We start from the raw sequence: 16,553 nt of genomic DNA on the forward strand, positions 1-16,553 counted from the left end.
AGGGCTGTTTTCTTTTAGCACTGGATACCCTAAGCAGTCGCGGACTAAAAGAGAACAGAGTACTCGTTTATCCAGGACATCTCCAAAAAATATGCAACAATGTCATCAGCTTTTTGATTTTAGCTGCTAAACTCGAAATTAGTACCCACCTTAAATAATCAAATTTATAAATGAAAACAATCTAGATAAACAAGAAATGCGCATCAATTGAGTTAGTTTATCTGCTTTATATTGAACTGTTTTAACAAAGTAACCACGAAATTTTCAACGCAAACAGCGAATATAGTACTTACCTTTATTCGATAATGCGCTTTACAGAATATCAGTTATTCCGGACGGAATGTCGGTGTTTGTAAAGAATCTTGCAGTGTGTCGGATCGATACGATTTGTCGGCGATGACTAAATAATCGGTAAATGTGTTATCGATCCCATAAACATGCAGCAGTTTCGGTTATGCCTTCGGACTTAACTTATATTGTGCACAATATATGGAATACGTTCGACACGAGCACTGTCGTCCGGAATAACTGATAGTCTGTAAAGCGCATAACCCAATAAACACAGGATGAGCGTTTTTCAAATGCAACAACTTTTCGGTTTGAGGGTAAATATAATTTTCAACATAAATTCAACTTGACTTGAAACAGCTCATCTTCAATACATCTTCAAATTTTTTGCGAATTACTTCCAATTTGCCAAAATGTTGACGAAATATTTGAAAAGGTGTTGGAGATAATATGAGAAAACTTTGACAAAACACTACCCTAAAATGCAACGAAAAAACCATGTGGTTTTCAATGCTTGTTTGTGCAACGAAGTTCGTGGTCAATTGGAAGAAATAAAAAACTTGGAAAATTTTAGACAAAAAACTGAATTTACTCCAAATAGTTTCTAATAATAGGTAAGTGAAAATAAAAAAAAATTAAATGAAACTTTAAGGAAGACACTAAATATATATCTCTTTGCCGAAAACTAAAATTATGGATTCTAAGTTCTTGAAACATTAAAAAGCTGACCGATAAAAAATGTTGGACAATTAACTGGAACTGATTCAAATAGTTTATAATAATTGGTAAGTCAATATGAAAAATTAAATCAACACTTTAGAGAAGTCACTAAATTTAAATCTTATTGCAGAAAACTAAAATATTTTGATGCTGCATTCTTGAAACCTTAAGAGGTTGACCGATGAAAATGATGGTGGCTTATCGAAAAGAGAAAGTTTCCATAAATCAAAGTGCAACGAATTAAACTTGGTATTTATGCTTTTCCATATCAACAACTACTACATGTTAATTCGCATCACATCGATATTTTAATTTACCTCGCATCATCGGTTTAATTTGTTATTTTGCGAATTGAAATTACTGGAAATTTATTCTAACTCACTGGTTATCAAGTTCCTTGCGAATTGCCCGAATTTTAATGAGTTTTACAACAATTTTGTGACACCAACGCTCTTGAGGAAATCGAATTTTGTGGTTTTCAATACATTTTGTGCCACGAAGTACGTGGTCAGTTGGAAGAAATGCAAAAATTGAAATATTTTTGACACAAGAGTGAAATTAGTCCAAAACGCTAACTATAATTGATAATTCAAAACAAAAAGTGAAATAAAACGTAATGGAAATCACAAAACTCGACTGCTTTGCAGAAAACTAAAATCATTGGATGTTATATTCTTGGAAGATGTTGACCGGTGAAAAAATGATGAAGGAAACAACAAAGAAAATATTCCAGAAAACTTGCAAAGTGCAACCAATTAAAAAAGTGCAACAATTCCTATATCAAGAACTTCTGGATGAAAATGTGCATTACATCAATTTACATTCCGTCATCAGTTTGATATTTTGTGAATTCCTCTTGATAGAATCTATTCTAACACGCAGGCCAGCAAATTCCTCGATATTAATTATTTCAAATTGCCAACATATTAATTAATAATTAATTAATAGTTATGTGACACCGACATTATGGAGGAAATGGAATTATACATGTAAAAATGTTTAAGATATTTAAAGTTGTATTGATCGTTTTAGTTATTAATACGTTTAATAAGAAAATTATGTTTTAATTGGTATTATATTATTCTTATTTTTATATATTATTAATGTTATTTTTAATATTATTATATTTTTAACGAAAAAAATTAATAAAATGTACAAAATCCCTAGAAATTTAGTGTTGACTTTCAGTTAGAACTGGGATTGACTTTCATACAAATTGTGGTTAGAAAATATTCGCAACAATGTTAATTTTTAATTTGCCTCACATTGAAAACTTTTTGAGAAATTATTGAGTAGCGATACATTTCAATTTGAGGATTACAATTGAGAGATTATTTCTATTGTGTTGAATTTTACTGTTGAGGGTAATGTCTGTTTTTTGTTGAGAACGCGATGTTCTCAACAATTTCTCAACTTGAATATTACCCTAATCCTTTGAAAAAATGTTTGAAAAATTATTGAATTTTAGTATTTTTCAAACGTTTGTGTTTATTGGGAAATTAGTCACAATTAATTGCTATTGTGAATAAAAAAAGCGTCACTTTATCAAAATGCAATCTGGCAACACCGACGCGACTTTCACTAATGAGATGTAAGCATGGCTGAACAAGAAGGTTAAATCATGGGCTCAAGGCATATTAAAGAGGTAAAGTCATGCAATCAGGTGACTAATATTCATTCATCTTGTCAAAGGCTTTGTTTACGTTTAGTAGGTTTGTTTACATTCTTTGTGTACATAAATATTACAATACAACAACAATACACATACGCAAAATGTCAACTTAAGTGACCTGCCATTTTAGTTTGACTTTCTAAATATCATGGGGGGTACACACGTTTGCTCGTGACTTTACCTTTAATTAATATGCCTTGGACAAAGTATTGAGTAGCGATGTATTTCAATTTGAGGATAACACTGAGATATTATTCCTAATGTGTTGAGGGTAATGTCTGTTTTTTGTTGAGAACACGATTTGCTCAACAATTTCTCAACTTGAATATTACTATTACTAATCCTTTGAAAAAATGTTTGAAAAATTGTTGAAATTTAGCATTTTTCAAACGTTTGTGTTTATTAGGTTATTTCAAAATATATATCAGAGTTACCATATCAATACAAAAATTAATATCAAATATGATGCAGTTAAAGGAGACGTATCGTATGATACGTGACATAAATGTAGCGGGAACATTATTTAAAATACTAACTCCTTATAATTTCAATTTCAGTTTTATAAGAAAGTGGTCGGAGAATATCGACAGTGAAGAGATTTCAAAGTTGGAATTATTGGTGTCAATTATTTGGCTATCAATTTAATTTACAAATGTAATTAAAGTGTTTGGGGAACGTTTGTCGACAGCTAGGAAGTCTGGATGGGGGGGAAATCGAAAACCGGAAGCCGCTGAGACGACAAAGAGAGTTGCCGGTAGTTTCAAGCGAAACCCTGACCTCTCTCTCCGAGATGCCGCAAATAAGCTGGGTGTATCGTCTACAACCGTGCATCGAGCCAAAAACCAAGAAAGTCAACCAAGAAATTTACGTGAAAGAGAGTTTGAATAAACGTCTGCTGCCTTTCCTGAAGAAACACGGTTGTTCCGTACTGTTTTGGCCGGATTTGGCATCTTGCCATTACGGTAAAAAGGCCATGGAGTGGTACGCCTCCAACAACGTGCAGGTGGTTCCCAAGGACAAGAACCCTCCCAACACGCCAGAGCTCCGCCCAATTGAGAAATACTATGCTATTGTCAAGCGGAACCTAAAGAAGACCAAAAAAGCTGCTAAGACCGAGCAGCAGTTCAAGGCAAACTAGTTTTCTGCGGCGAAGAAGGTGGACAAGGTGGCTGTACAAAATCTGATGACAGGTGTCAAGCGTGAGGCCCGGCAATTCGGATTTGGAAAAGCGAAAGCCTAACTGAATATTTTTCCTGAATTTTACACTAATTGAACTTGAAAAAGAAATTAAATTTGATTTTTTTAAATAAACGATTTCACCGATTTACACGCGTTTTCCCTTGACCAAATTTTGGCCGTATCACCCTTTACAAGTTAGTCATTATAACTCCCCGCAATGTAACGACAGCTTTACTCCTAGTAATGTAAATTGTAATGAGATGTGGTTACCTAGTTTTTGCTGGGTATGTGTAAAATATTGCCAAAACGTACATGGATAAGTTTCAACGCATTTATTTCGTATGATTTTGCTTTGGAAATTAATTGATTTGAAAAAGTAACCATTAAAATAATCTGGTTTACGATGCGGAAACAGAACATAGTGGGTATAACTTTGTTGAAATAGAAAAAATCGAAAATGCCGTAAAGCAAACTCCTTTAAATAATAAATTAGATTAGTACACTCATAGAAAAGTCTGGTAAAAACAGCAGACGATGTCTGTTGTTATAATTTTGTACTTTAGTGTCTAACGAACAACAAATTATACAATTTTTAGATCATAAATTTTTCCCCAAACCATATTTGAGAACGAAAAGTAGTTTTTCGTATTTTTTGCACTGTAATACCCTACAAGCTTCTAAATGCGATCAGCAAAAATTTTGTTTGCTGTAATGCCTAAATTTGATAAATATTCAGATTTTTGGGCAAATACTAGAGATAATCATAAAATATTGTTTTAATTGTGTCAGGATAGCTCATAAGTTGACATTTTTATTTGTTTCAGCCAAAGTAAAACATGTTTTATTGTAATCGAGCTTAAAAACTAGCAGACAATATTTGCTATTTCAGCAAACAATGACTGTTTTCCCTTTTTCAACAGATTTTTTGCTGTTTTAGCAGGCTTTTCTGCTGTTTCTACTAACAAATTTCTTTTAAGAATTAATATAAGATACGCAGGATCAACCGAAGTTTTTAAAGGATTCCATAAGAATGTAAGTGTCTCCATCAAAATCATAAACTATTTAAGCAATCATCACAATTTTTCGTTACGAAAATTGTATGTGGTAGCTTTTTCCAAATGGAAGGCATCAATCAAAATTAATGTTAGGGCGAAAGACATCATTATGTTGAGAAAATAACACATATATTGTTGTCTGTAGAACTCTGGTTGCTTACTTTTATTATATTTACTACAAAAATATAAAAATGTTACCTCAATACATTTTGATATCTATTCGTCTTTCTAAAACTTCGACGCAAGTTTTTGGTGTAAAATTAACGATACCCAATTCCTTCAAGGCTTTCATTTTGTCTTCCAAAGAACTTTCTTCACCTTTTAAAGTTTCATGTAAAAGTAGCGCAGTACCCCGCGCTACATTTAATAGCTTGTTGGCATCGTGAATTCTGAAAGAAAAATTAATGAAAATAAAGCAATTCAAAAAAAATCTGACACTGTGTTGTTGGACTCCATATGAAATTAAAAGTAATCATATTTAGTATATTCCGGTAGTCTTAATGCGGGTTTCTTATCCACTGATTGCTACTTGATCCAACTAATAACGAAAAATTGAGACTCCCCTTAATAACATGTTTTACAATGGGGTAATCCTATTGTGCTAATAGAATTAGACACCGAAAATTCAATGACCACATTCCGTCGATACCAAAGTCAAGGTTTTTACTAGTAAATTTATTTGAAAAGTGGGAATGCAATATCTTTAATATAGCAAATTTTTGTAGACCCATCCCATTTCGGAGTACTATTTTTTTTTAATATTTGTCCGATATAATAAAGATTTCCATATTACTGTTACATCCCCGCGAAAAAGTGTCGCCAAAAAACAATGAAAATGCTATTTTTGGATCTTTAAGAAGTTCAATGAATTTTACAAGTGCTTATCATAGAGCAAAAGCCGTATTTGAATCTGCTCATTAGTTCTTCAGATGTGATGCTTTTCTAGTATTTTGGATTTAATTAAAAAAAAACTATAGGGTGAGTGCAGCAAATGTGGTGTACCCATTTGTTTTTCGATAGCCAAATTTCGTGTTTCTCCGACGAGGCTAAGATTTTACCACATTCATTTTACTAGTGTTAGCCATCCACGCAACTATGAGCGAAATATAAGAAACCCATAATTTCGGATATATTTGCGAATTTATTAAAAAAAACATTAAGCACGATTTTTTTGTAAAAAAAAAAATGCAATATATGTATCGCAATTGAAAACATTCGAGCACGGGTAAATGTGAATTCTTTCAACTAGCACAAAGAAAGAGTTACAAAAATCAAACTGAACTTTGATTGCTTCATTCTCTGACTTCCACAATATATTCAGCTAGGTTTAGTTATTTGTATGTTGTTAGATAGAAAAATGCTACTATACCACATTACCAGTCTGTACCACATTTGCTGTACTCACCCTATATAAAATTTTCAATGCGGTATGCAAAAACTATGAGGGCTTAAGATTCGTCCCGGCCAAATTATGGCCTTATTTGTATATTATTATAACAACAAAACTCAATTAAATGCTTTTGAAGAATTAACTTATATATAAATGGTCGATGGTGATATAAAAGCCAATTTCAATAATTTTTCTCTTGCACCCAGTTTCCGTCCTTTTAATTAATACAATATATACAAATATTTTGTTTATATGCATAGAAATTGTCTATGGAATTTTGAAATACTACATACCTCTTGAATAACAAATCTGGCCTCCGACAATATTGACCAAATAATGCAAACAAGTTACGTGTCATATCATAATTGAATTGAGCCGATCCCGCGGGAGAAAATTTTGTGTTCATTATCATGCTATCCAACATGAAAATGTCTATTTGCTGTGCTATTAATCTAAGTGTTAAGTTGAATAGATTCGATGATAACTCTCGCTCTAAATTGTGTAAGACCGTAACCATGACTTGGAACATTTCCCCAGCACTTGGTGATAATATGAACGGCTCTTTGTTATTTTGCTCAGGCATTGTGGGCCAACAGTCATGTCTGTAAGGCATTGATTTGGCTTTAATTTCATTGACAGCCTTTGTGGCTAAATTTTTTAAAAGATTTTCTGTCCAATGATCGAGCTCTGAAATTGGATTTTCAAACACAGAACTGATTTCCTCTGCACTGGGACCCACCAAGGCTGTTTGCAAATGCAGATAGTGCACATTCTCTCCCCATTCGCTGAGGACCATTTTTATATAATTAATTGCATTTAAAATAGGTATGCTCTCCACCATTCCACTGCTATGCAATTGAACTAGTCGACGACGGAAGTTGTCAATCAATTCCAATTGTAAACTAAGAAACTGAAGTTGATGACCAGGCTGTATGAGAGAATAGTACCGATCTTTTATAGCTTCAAGAAGACGAATAAATTGATCAGCACATTTGGGTATTTTTAATTCATCTTCGTATATATTTGGATCAATGAGATGCCATGGGCTTTCAGCTTGAAGAATCATATCCATTTTCTCCGAGCAAACTGAAATGTATTATCTATAGACAAAACATCCTAATTCATAATCCATATTATCTGAACTTACATCTTTCTTCCAAAGAAATCCATTTCAACAAATACACAGGTTGCGTTACAACACATATAGCACTTGGGAAACTTGCTGGATATCCGAAATTTTCTCTTAACTCTGCTTCAAAAGCTAATGTTTCATCTAATAAATGTGCGAAGAGATTTTCATCGCTACTAATTTCCTCAATGTCCATACATAACTTTTCAATGGTGAGTTGTATCAAACCTCGCATGAATTCGAGCTATGATTTTGAAATTAGTATGCTATACGAGTATATCAAATATTTCAAATATTTTTTACCCTTATATTAAAATCCAATTTGCCTGCTTTAACAGCAGATGATTGAAATGTTTTTCCAACAAATAAATGCGAATCTTTTCCCCAGTTTAAAATTTGTGTAAAAAACCATTCTGGTTTATCCAAACGATTTGTTTGTCTCACTCCTGTAAAATGGTACATAAATCTGCAAGTATGGAATGTAAGCTCAAAAAAACATGTTTTATATTCATAAGCAAACCTGTGTCTAAATGGAGCGATTAAATGCTTCGTAACTGTTGATAGAGGTTGGCAAACAATACTTGGAGTTATAATGCATAATTCTTCTGTTTCTTCAACTGGTGATTTTAGCTGAAATATAAAGCTTTATACAAACAGCTTTCATCAAATAAATGTGCAATAATCCTACCAAAAATAAGTATTCTGCTAACAATTGGGCTTTGTTTAGATTATCTGCTGTTGGCTTGAATGTTAGGGAATCTTGTTCTTTTTGTCCCCACTTCAAGCATTTTAAGGCATTCTCAAATTCCCTGAAAATTTTAAAATTTATGTCTTAATTTGATATGTGTTATTTAGTGGTTACCTGGAAAATTTATCTTTTAAAAGAGCATGCCAGTGGATAGCTGTTCGCATAGCAAACGTCTTCAGATATGGAGCTTCCACGTTGTTAAGACGCCCAATAACACTGTTTTCGTAATCATTATCCTCATATAGTGTTAAATATAGATTTGTTAATTTGGCATCATCTTTTCCATTTATAGTTTGAGATAGATTATTGCTGAAATTATTGTTACAATTCAATTAAGATATTTATTCCATTTACAGAATATACTTTGTTTTGTCTCAAAACTATTTTAAATCCTAAATCGCTCTTGATTGTCGAATTATTATTAATGATGTAAGAAATGAGGAAAAAATAAATTAAAGCCGTGGCTGTGGGGGATGGAGAATGAAGCCCGAAATCGTGAAATGACTCAATGTCACACATCGAACCAAAAAATTTCGAACATATCCTGTACTCAAGCTGATAATAATAAATAAGTGATTTGACTGCTACCTATAATTGGATATATTTATTTATAAAAGAAACATTTTTAAACCAATTTAAAATAAATTTTTGCTACCGAACTTAAATAAATTTTTGCTACCGAAAATTATTTGTAATTTGAAGCCTTAAAGGCCAATTGAGGTAAATTACAATAAATCTACTAAAGAATAACTCTCCGAAACAAAGCTTTACTTATAATCTAAAATGGTTAAAGTTATGGAATTAAAGTGATCACAAATATAAACTTCTTAAGTCTAAAAAAAATAAAATTTTATAATTTGCAATCAAAAAAAAAAACTACTCTTTCAAAAACACACACATTCCGTCCGGAAAAACGTATCAATTTTTATTTAGTATGGAAATTGGCTCCAATAAAAGGCCGGTATGCACCTCTAGCGAAAAATTTCATTCCCATAAGAAATGCATTGCTATTTATGCTAACGAAATTTTCGGTAGCGTTCAATTTCGTAAGCTGGTACGCACCTCTAATGAAAATAACAGGGTTGTCAAAAGCATATTTTGGCAGCAAACATTTAATTTATTACAATCATTGTGTGCGTACAAGTTTTAAAAGGTCTGTAAATAATAAACAATTTATTTGAGGAATATTTGGAACATATATTAACAATTTTTAAAAGCGATTAGCTGGTTTAAAATTTGTTGTACACAGCCCTGTTTTTTTGTTGTAGACTTAAATAAATTTTTGCTACCGAAAATTTCGCTAGAGGTGCATACCGGCCTTTTATTGGAGCCAATTTCCATACTAAATAAAAATTGATACGTTTTTCCGGACGGAATGTGTGTGTTTTTGAAAGAGTAGTTTTTTTTTGATTGCAAATTATAAAATTTTATTTTTTTTTAGACTTAAGAAGTTTATATTTGTGATCACTTTAATTCCATAACTTTAACCATTTTAGATTATAAGTAAAGCTTTGTTTCGGAGAGTTATTCTTTAGTAGATTATTATTCAACCGTCGAACTGAACGGACGGAACAAGTTTTAAAAGGTCTGTAAATAATAAACAATTTATTTGAGGAATATTTGGAACATATATTAACAATTTTTAAAAGCGATTAGCTGGTTTAAAATTTGTTGTACACTGCCCTGTTTTTTTGTTGTAGACTTAAATAAATTTTTGCTACCGAAAATTTCGCTAGAGGTGCATACCGGCCTTTTATTGGAGCCAATTTCCATACTAAATAAAAATTGATACGTTTTTCCGGACGGAATGTGTGTGTTTTTGAAAGAGTAGTTTTTTTTTTGATTGCAAATTATAAAATTTTATTTTTTTTTAGACTTAAGAAGTTTATATTTGTGATCACTTTAATTCCATAACTTTAACCATTTTAGATTATAAGTAAAGCTTTGTTTCGGAGAGTTATTCTTTAGTAGATTATTATTCAACCGTCGAACTGAACGGACGTGTTTTCTAATAGCGGAGGATTTCATCGTAATAAGTACTTATTACGAATTTCACGTGTGGTGGAAATAATAAACCACCATGCAGCGAAATTCAAAGTCATCCACTGGGTTGCTAACTTCAGGGCCCAGTGGACGGGTAACGACTGAAGTTATAAATTTGGGCAGCGACCAAGAGTCAGGCCCAATTAGTCGACCTGTAGACGGGTCGACTGGCGGTGACACTTTGGCAAGTCGAACCTTTTCTAAGGTGACGACATCAAAAGGAGGCAATCCCTCTCGAAAGAGATTCAAGGAACGAAGAAATGCTTTGTTTATCCTAAAGAAATTAGGATCAGTCGACCCAAGCACGTTGTCGGCTAAGCAAAGCGATTCCTTAAAATGGGCTCAAGGAATTCTTGAAGCTGGAAAAAGGGAACGATCACCGGATGAGCTACCATCCTCTAAACGGGATCAAAGATCGTTTGCCTCAGTTGCAAAAGACAGCCTTGTGATGGCTATTATTAATAAAGGAGCATTGGACGGTATGATTCCAAGGCAAAAATGGGGGGAAATTGAGAACGCGATGTCTGGTGTCTACTCAGAGGTGCGAAAAAAGTTTCCCGGACCAAGTCCTCGACGGCAAGATGCTGGATGGTATCAAGGACGATATAAGTTAATAGCTTTTGCAGACCAGAGGTCTATGGATTGCTTTAAAGCTACATTGATGCTAATTGGTGAAGTTTGGGAAGGAGCCGCTTTGGAGTTAGTCGATAAAAAAGACATACCGGCTAAACCTAGAGCACATGCATGGATACCGGCAAACCCTCCTGATCCTGAGTCAATACTAGAGAGACTAAAAGAATGTAACCCAGATCTTCCAACCGCCGATTGGAAGGTTGGTCGTTTGGATGAGGTGGATGGACCAAGACGACATGCGGTGTTTATATTAAACATAGAGTCGCTGCCACATCTAGCCCAGACCCAAGGACGCGTAAGTTATGGCTTTCATGATATCCATATGAAGGTATACAAAAGCGATCAGTCAAAGGATACCGAAACGGACAAGCCTCCGGTAGAGTCAGCAGTGAAAAAATCTCCTAGCGAAGCCGAAGGAGACATAAAACCTGCAGACTATGGCGAAAATCATATGCGGGAAGTTTCTACAGGCTCAAGCCTCACCAAAGCTGAACCGCGGATTGTTGCGAGAGTCACCGAGATCTGTGAAGAGGAAGCCCTTGATGACTCAATTGAAGCGGCTGATGTGACGGTGGTTGAAAATTTGGATGGTTCTACGGTTCCTCCAGATAAATCTTCACCATTGTAAGGCCGCTTGTGCTGCCTTAAAAGTTCTCCTGATGAAAGGAGACATAGATACAGTTCTTATTCAAGAACCATACATATATAAGAACAAGATCTGTGAATTAAGCACTCCGGGTTTCAAACTTTTGCATAATACCGGTAACGATATAAATCGGGCATGTATAATTGCTAAAAACGAACTAAACTTGTTTCTGCTTCCTTCATTGAGCAATGCAGACACTGTCGTAGCCAGTCTAGAGATATCCACATGCAAATATTGGGTATCTTCGGTCTACATGGGACATGATAGGGATATGCCACCCTGTGCCGTTAAGACCTTAGTTGAGGAGTCACTAAAAACAAAGACAAAACTCATTATGGGATGCGATGCAAATGCACATCATAGTATTTGGGGAAGTAGTGATACTAATGCAAGGGGAGAGTCGCTAATAGAGTTTATTTTGCGTACTAACCTGGTAGTTTGCAATAAGGGAGATGCACCAACCTTCGTCACCAGGAACAGACAAGAGGTTTTGGACGTAACGTTGACCTCTCCGGAACTGAATGATAAGATATCTGAGTGGCAAGTTTTGAGGGAACATAGCTTCTCAGATCATCGCTACATCAGTTTCAGATTGGCTGTTCGTACTTCAAAGACCATATTTCCGCCAAATGTTAGGAAAGCTGATTGGAATAGGTATAGGGAATCGTTCAATTCGATGATACCGGAAGTGCCGGAGACAAATATGAGCACTGTGCAAGATATCGAACACGCAGTGGAGCGGATTACTAAGGCCTTCAACATTTCACTGAAAGCTGCATGCCCTAGAGGAAAGCCAAGGGGAAAAAATCGGCCGCCATGGTGGACTACGGAGTTAAGTAATATGAGGAAATCCTGCAGGAAGCTCTTTAACAAAGCAAAGTCCACAAGAGCTCCGGAGGATTGGGACACTTACAAGATGAATCTGAGAGAATATAAACGAGAACTGAGAAGGTCTCAACAAAACTCTTGGGATGATTACTGTAGCAGTATTGAGAATACGTCAGAGGCTTCCAGACTACGGAAGGTACTAGCATCCACTAACACCGCTCCAGGTTTCATTAAAACATCGGAGGGAAATTGGACAACGTCCAGTGAGGAGACGTTGGAAGTACTTTTGGACACACACTTCCCTGGAAATCAGACGGTTGAACCATGTTCCGGCGGTGTAACAGAGGCTCAGCGATCATTTCCTATCGAGGAAATTGTGTCGGAATCTAGAATAAAATGGGCTTTAAATAGCTTTGGACCATTCAATCCCCCGGACCTGATGGAATTACTCCGGCGGAGTTACAGGCAGTGGCTGAAAGAATTATCCCCTGGTTGACGGTGATATATAAACAATGTGTAAACTTAGCATATATTCCAGAAAAGTGGAGGGAAACAAAAGTCGTCTTCATACCTAAAGCAGGAAAAGCCTCTCACTCGAGTGCGAAGGATTTCCGACCAATCAGCTTATCCTCATTCCTACTTAAGACCCTGGAGAGGATGATAGACATGTATCTTAGAACTAGCGTGGATTCAGGTTTGCTCTCGAAACGACAGCATGCATACTCGAAGGGCAGGTCTACTGAGACCGCATTGCATGAACTGGTCAGCTTTATTGAAAGCTCACTATCTGTCAAAGAATACACAATCGTGGCGTTTCTAGACATCGAAGGGGCGTTCAATAATGTCCATCCGAGCTCGATATTAAATGGACTGAAAACTCTGAATGTTGATCCAGGTATACTTAGGCTGTTAGACGAACTTCTAATGAAGAGACGTATTTCAGCCACACTAGGGCAAGCAAACATACAAAGGTATGTGAACAGAGGCACTCCCCAAGGAGGAGTTCTATCACCTCTTCTTTGGAATGTTGCTATAAACAACCTTTTGGTTTCTCTAGATAAGGAAAGGATAAAAGTAGTGGCATACGCAGATGATGTGGCGCTAGCAGTCAGGGGAAAATTCCCATCCACAATCAGAGATATTATACAGAGAGCTCTCCGGATGACTGAGAAATGGGCGAAAGATAATGGTCTTGGTGTAAATCCAGCAAAGACAGAAATAGTCATGTACTGCAAAGATCGCAAAACTCCCACGGTTAGGCCCATTTCCTTAGGGGGTACTGAAATTCCCTTTGGTGAGTGTGCAAAATACCTTGGCGTTATTTTGGACAGGAAGCTGAATTTTAGGCTTAATATTGAAGAGAGGGCGAGAAAAGCCACGGTAGCTTTGTACTCGTGCAAAAAGGCAATAGGGAAAAAGTGGGGACTAAGACCAAAAATTGTGCATTGGCTATACACGGCAGTGGTTAGACCTATAATGCTATACGGTGTTGTAGTCTGGTGGCCGGCACTTCAGAAACCGACTTGTTTAGATAAAGTTCAGCGTATGGCGAGCTTATGTATCTCAGGCGCATTTAGTAAGACAGGAACAGACTCCCTTAATGTCATGCTACATCTATTGCCTTTAGACATTTTGGCCAAACAGTCAGCTGCAACAACGGCTGTGCGGTTGCGCGAGCTATCGCTATGGTCGGAAAAAATGTACGGTCATAGTTCGGTCCTCAAAGTAATGCCAGATGTGCCTAACGTAGTGGATTACACCCTGGCAAAACCACTTTTCGACAAAAAGTTTGAAACTCTAATTCCCAACAGTGAGGCGTGGTGTACACAGACCCCGGGGAATAAAAGATATATAGATTTCTATACTGATGGCTCCAAATTGAATGGACAAGTGGGGTTCGGAGTATATTCTAAAGATCTGGAAATTCGAATAGCGAAAAGATTACCTAATCACTGTAGTGTTTTTCAGGCTGAAATATTGGCAATAAGAGAGGTGGTGAATTGGCTGAGAAGTAATGTTCCAACAAATATTGGCATTAATATATACTCAGACAGTCAACCTGCAATAAAATCCTTGGACTCTGTGTTCCTTAACTCAAAAACGGCCATAGACTGCCGCAAATCTCTCAACGAGATGGCTGAGCAGTACAATATTCACCTAATATGGGTGCCTGGCCATAGGAACATACCGGGGAACTGTGAAGCAGATGTGTTAGCAAGGCTAGGAACTACCTTACATATTCCAGGGGAACTAGAATCTGTTGGTATGCCTCTGGCCACCTGCAAGCTCTTACTGCGTGAGAAGGCTGTTATGATGGCCAATATTCGATGGGAAAATTGCAAGGGTTGTAACGACACCAAGCAAATATGGCCCCATTTAAACTTAAACCGCACACTAGATATGCTAGTGTTCTCAAGGCGTCAGATGGCACTCCTAATATCTGCTATAACGGGTCGCTGCCTGATAGGCGAATTTGCAAAAACTATAGGTGCGAAGTATAATGACTATTGTATAAGCTGTCATGACGTGGAGGAAAAGGAATCAATTAAACACCTCTTGTGTGAGTGTCCTGCTTTTTGTGTAAGGCGTAAGCGAATTTTAGGAGCATATAGCTTTAGATTACTGGCTGACCTGGAAAACGTTAACTTAAGCAGTTTGTTAATGTTTTTGGAGCAATCTGGTTGGTTCCACAAAAGTAAATAATAGAGAAGGTTCAGTGATTAAGACTAGAAGTGCCCATATGTAATAGGTACTTTTAGTTAAATGTGGTATCACAATGGACTGAATAGTCTGAGTGAGCCTGAAATTTTATCGGGCTGCCACTTTAACCTAACCTAACCTAGTAGATTTATTGTAATTTACCTCAATTGGCCTTTAAGGCTTCAAATTACAAATAAAGATAATAATAATAATAATAAAAAATCTTACAGTGTGTCCAATCGATACAATTCGTTGATGACTAAATAATCGGTAAATGTGTTATCGATCCATAAACATGCAGCAGTATCGATTATGCCTTCGGACTTAACTTATAATGTGGTCAATATATGGGATATGTTCGACACGTCCACTGTCGTCCGGATAAACTTATAGTCTGCAAGGCGCATTATATACTAGAGCAGAACTTCTCTACTCTACTTTTATTTATTTTGTTTACCTTATTTCTTGAATATCCTGTACAATGCGCAAATATTGAACCAACTGTTGCAATTTTCTGATTTGTTCCAAATCAGGCTTTACACCTTTTAGGGCAATATTGGATTCCTTTATGCGCTCAGCCAACTTTTTACCAAATTGTTGCAGTTTATCCATCTGGAAGTCAATGCTGTCACATGTTTGTCTTCCTGAATCAAAAGCTGATTTGAAGCTGGAGTTGTTCTTGCTACTTTCATAATCCAACTGCAGGGATAATTCGGATTAATAAAGTACTAAACAACATGCAGAAAGAAAGAAAATTTACCCTTTCGCTGAGCTTTTGAAGACGAGACTTGTAATCATCGACTAGAATCGCCGCTCTATGTAACTTATTAAAATCATCGCCTATTTCACTGTTTATCCTAGAAAGTATTCGTTCATTCATGTCGGCCTTAGCTTGCATTTTCGAAGAAAGACAAAATTTGACACGACACAACCCAAAATTAACAACATCAATTTGCTTGTTCTTCCTTACTAGTGTTGGGAAAGTAACGATTATTTGATTACAAGTACTCGTTTCTGACTAATTTTTTGAGTACTCAATATTTTCAATACCACCCAATAAACACCAACGTTTGAAAATGCTAAAATTTTCAAGCAATTAGTGAAAATTCAAGTTGAGAAAAACGCGTTCTCAACAAAAAACAAAAAGACATTACACTCAACAGTAAAATTCCAATAGTTTCTCGAATGTAATCCTCAAATTGAAAATCATCGCCACTCAAAAATGTATCATACTGTTATATATTTGTCAACCAAAATTGTATAACCACTTCGAACTGAAAGTCAATACCAATTCTAGGGATTTTATATATTTTTGACATAAAAAGATAACAATATCAAAAAATAAGCGATAGCTGTCATACTCTACAATAACAATAAAAAAGTAATTATCTCATTATATATCTCATACATATCAATAAAAAACATAGGCTTAAATGTAAAAGTGGTCCGATGTTTGGCCAGCGATTTCGATTCTAAACACAAAATGTAATATACCACTTTTTGTCGGAAAGACCTATTTTCG

At 35.6% G+C, this 16,553-nt stretch overlaps 1 protein-coding gene and 1 long non-coding RNA gene across 2 annotated transcripts; one reads left to right on the forward strand and one right to left on the reverse strand.

Moving 5' to 3' along the window:
• The first annotated feature begins 473 nt into the window (after positions 1 to 473).
• On the forward strand, positions 474 to 1,442 carry LOC142234245 (uncharacterized). Its single transcript, XR_012721597.1, has 4 exons — positions 474 to 605; positions 725 to 902; positions 994 to 1,073; positions 1,139 to 1,442. It is a non-coding gene; the product is annotated as an uncharacterized LOC142234245 (long non-coding RNA).
• Positions 1,443 to 4,630: 3,188 nt separating this feature from the next.
• On the reverse strand, positions 4,631 to 15,991 carry Rint1 (RAD50 interactor 1). Its single transcript, XM_075304955.1, has 10 exons — positions 15,792 to 15,991; positions 15,489 to 15,730; positions 8,296 to 8,490; positions 8,122 to 8,242; positions 7,954 to 8,063; positions 7,737 to 7,899; positions 7,452 to 7,677; positions 6,598 to 7,390; positions 5,113 to 5,303; positions 4,631 to 5,053 (listed from the first exon to the last, which is right to left on the reverse strand). The coding sequence occupies exons 1-9, from the start codon at positions 15,927 to 15,929 to the stop codon at positions 5,114 to 5,116; spliced, it is 2,178 nt and encodes a 725-aa protein (XP_075161070.1). The 5' UTR covers positions 15,930 to 15,991; the 3' UTR covers positions 4,631 to 5,053; position 5,113.
• Positions 15,992 to 16,553: the final 562 nt, after the last annotated feature.

This window comes from Haematobia irritans, chromosome 4, assembly GCF_050003625.1.
Source record: "Haematobia irritans isolate KBUSLIRL chromosome 4, ASM5000362v1, whole genome shotgun sequence".
Classification (NCBI taxonomy): Eukaryota; Metazoa; Arthropoda; class Insecta; order Diptera; family Muscidae; genus Haematobia; species Haematobia irritans.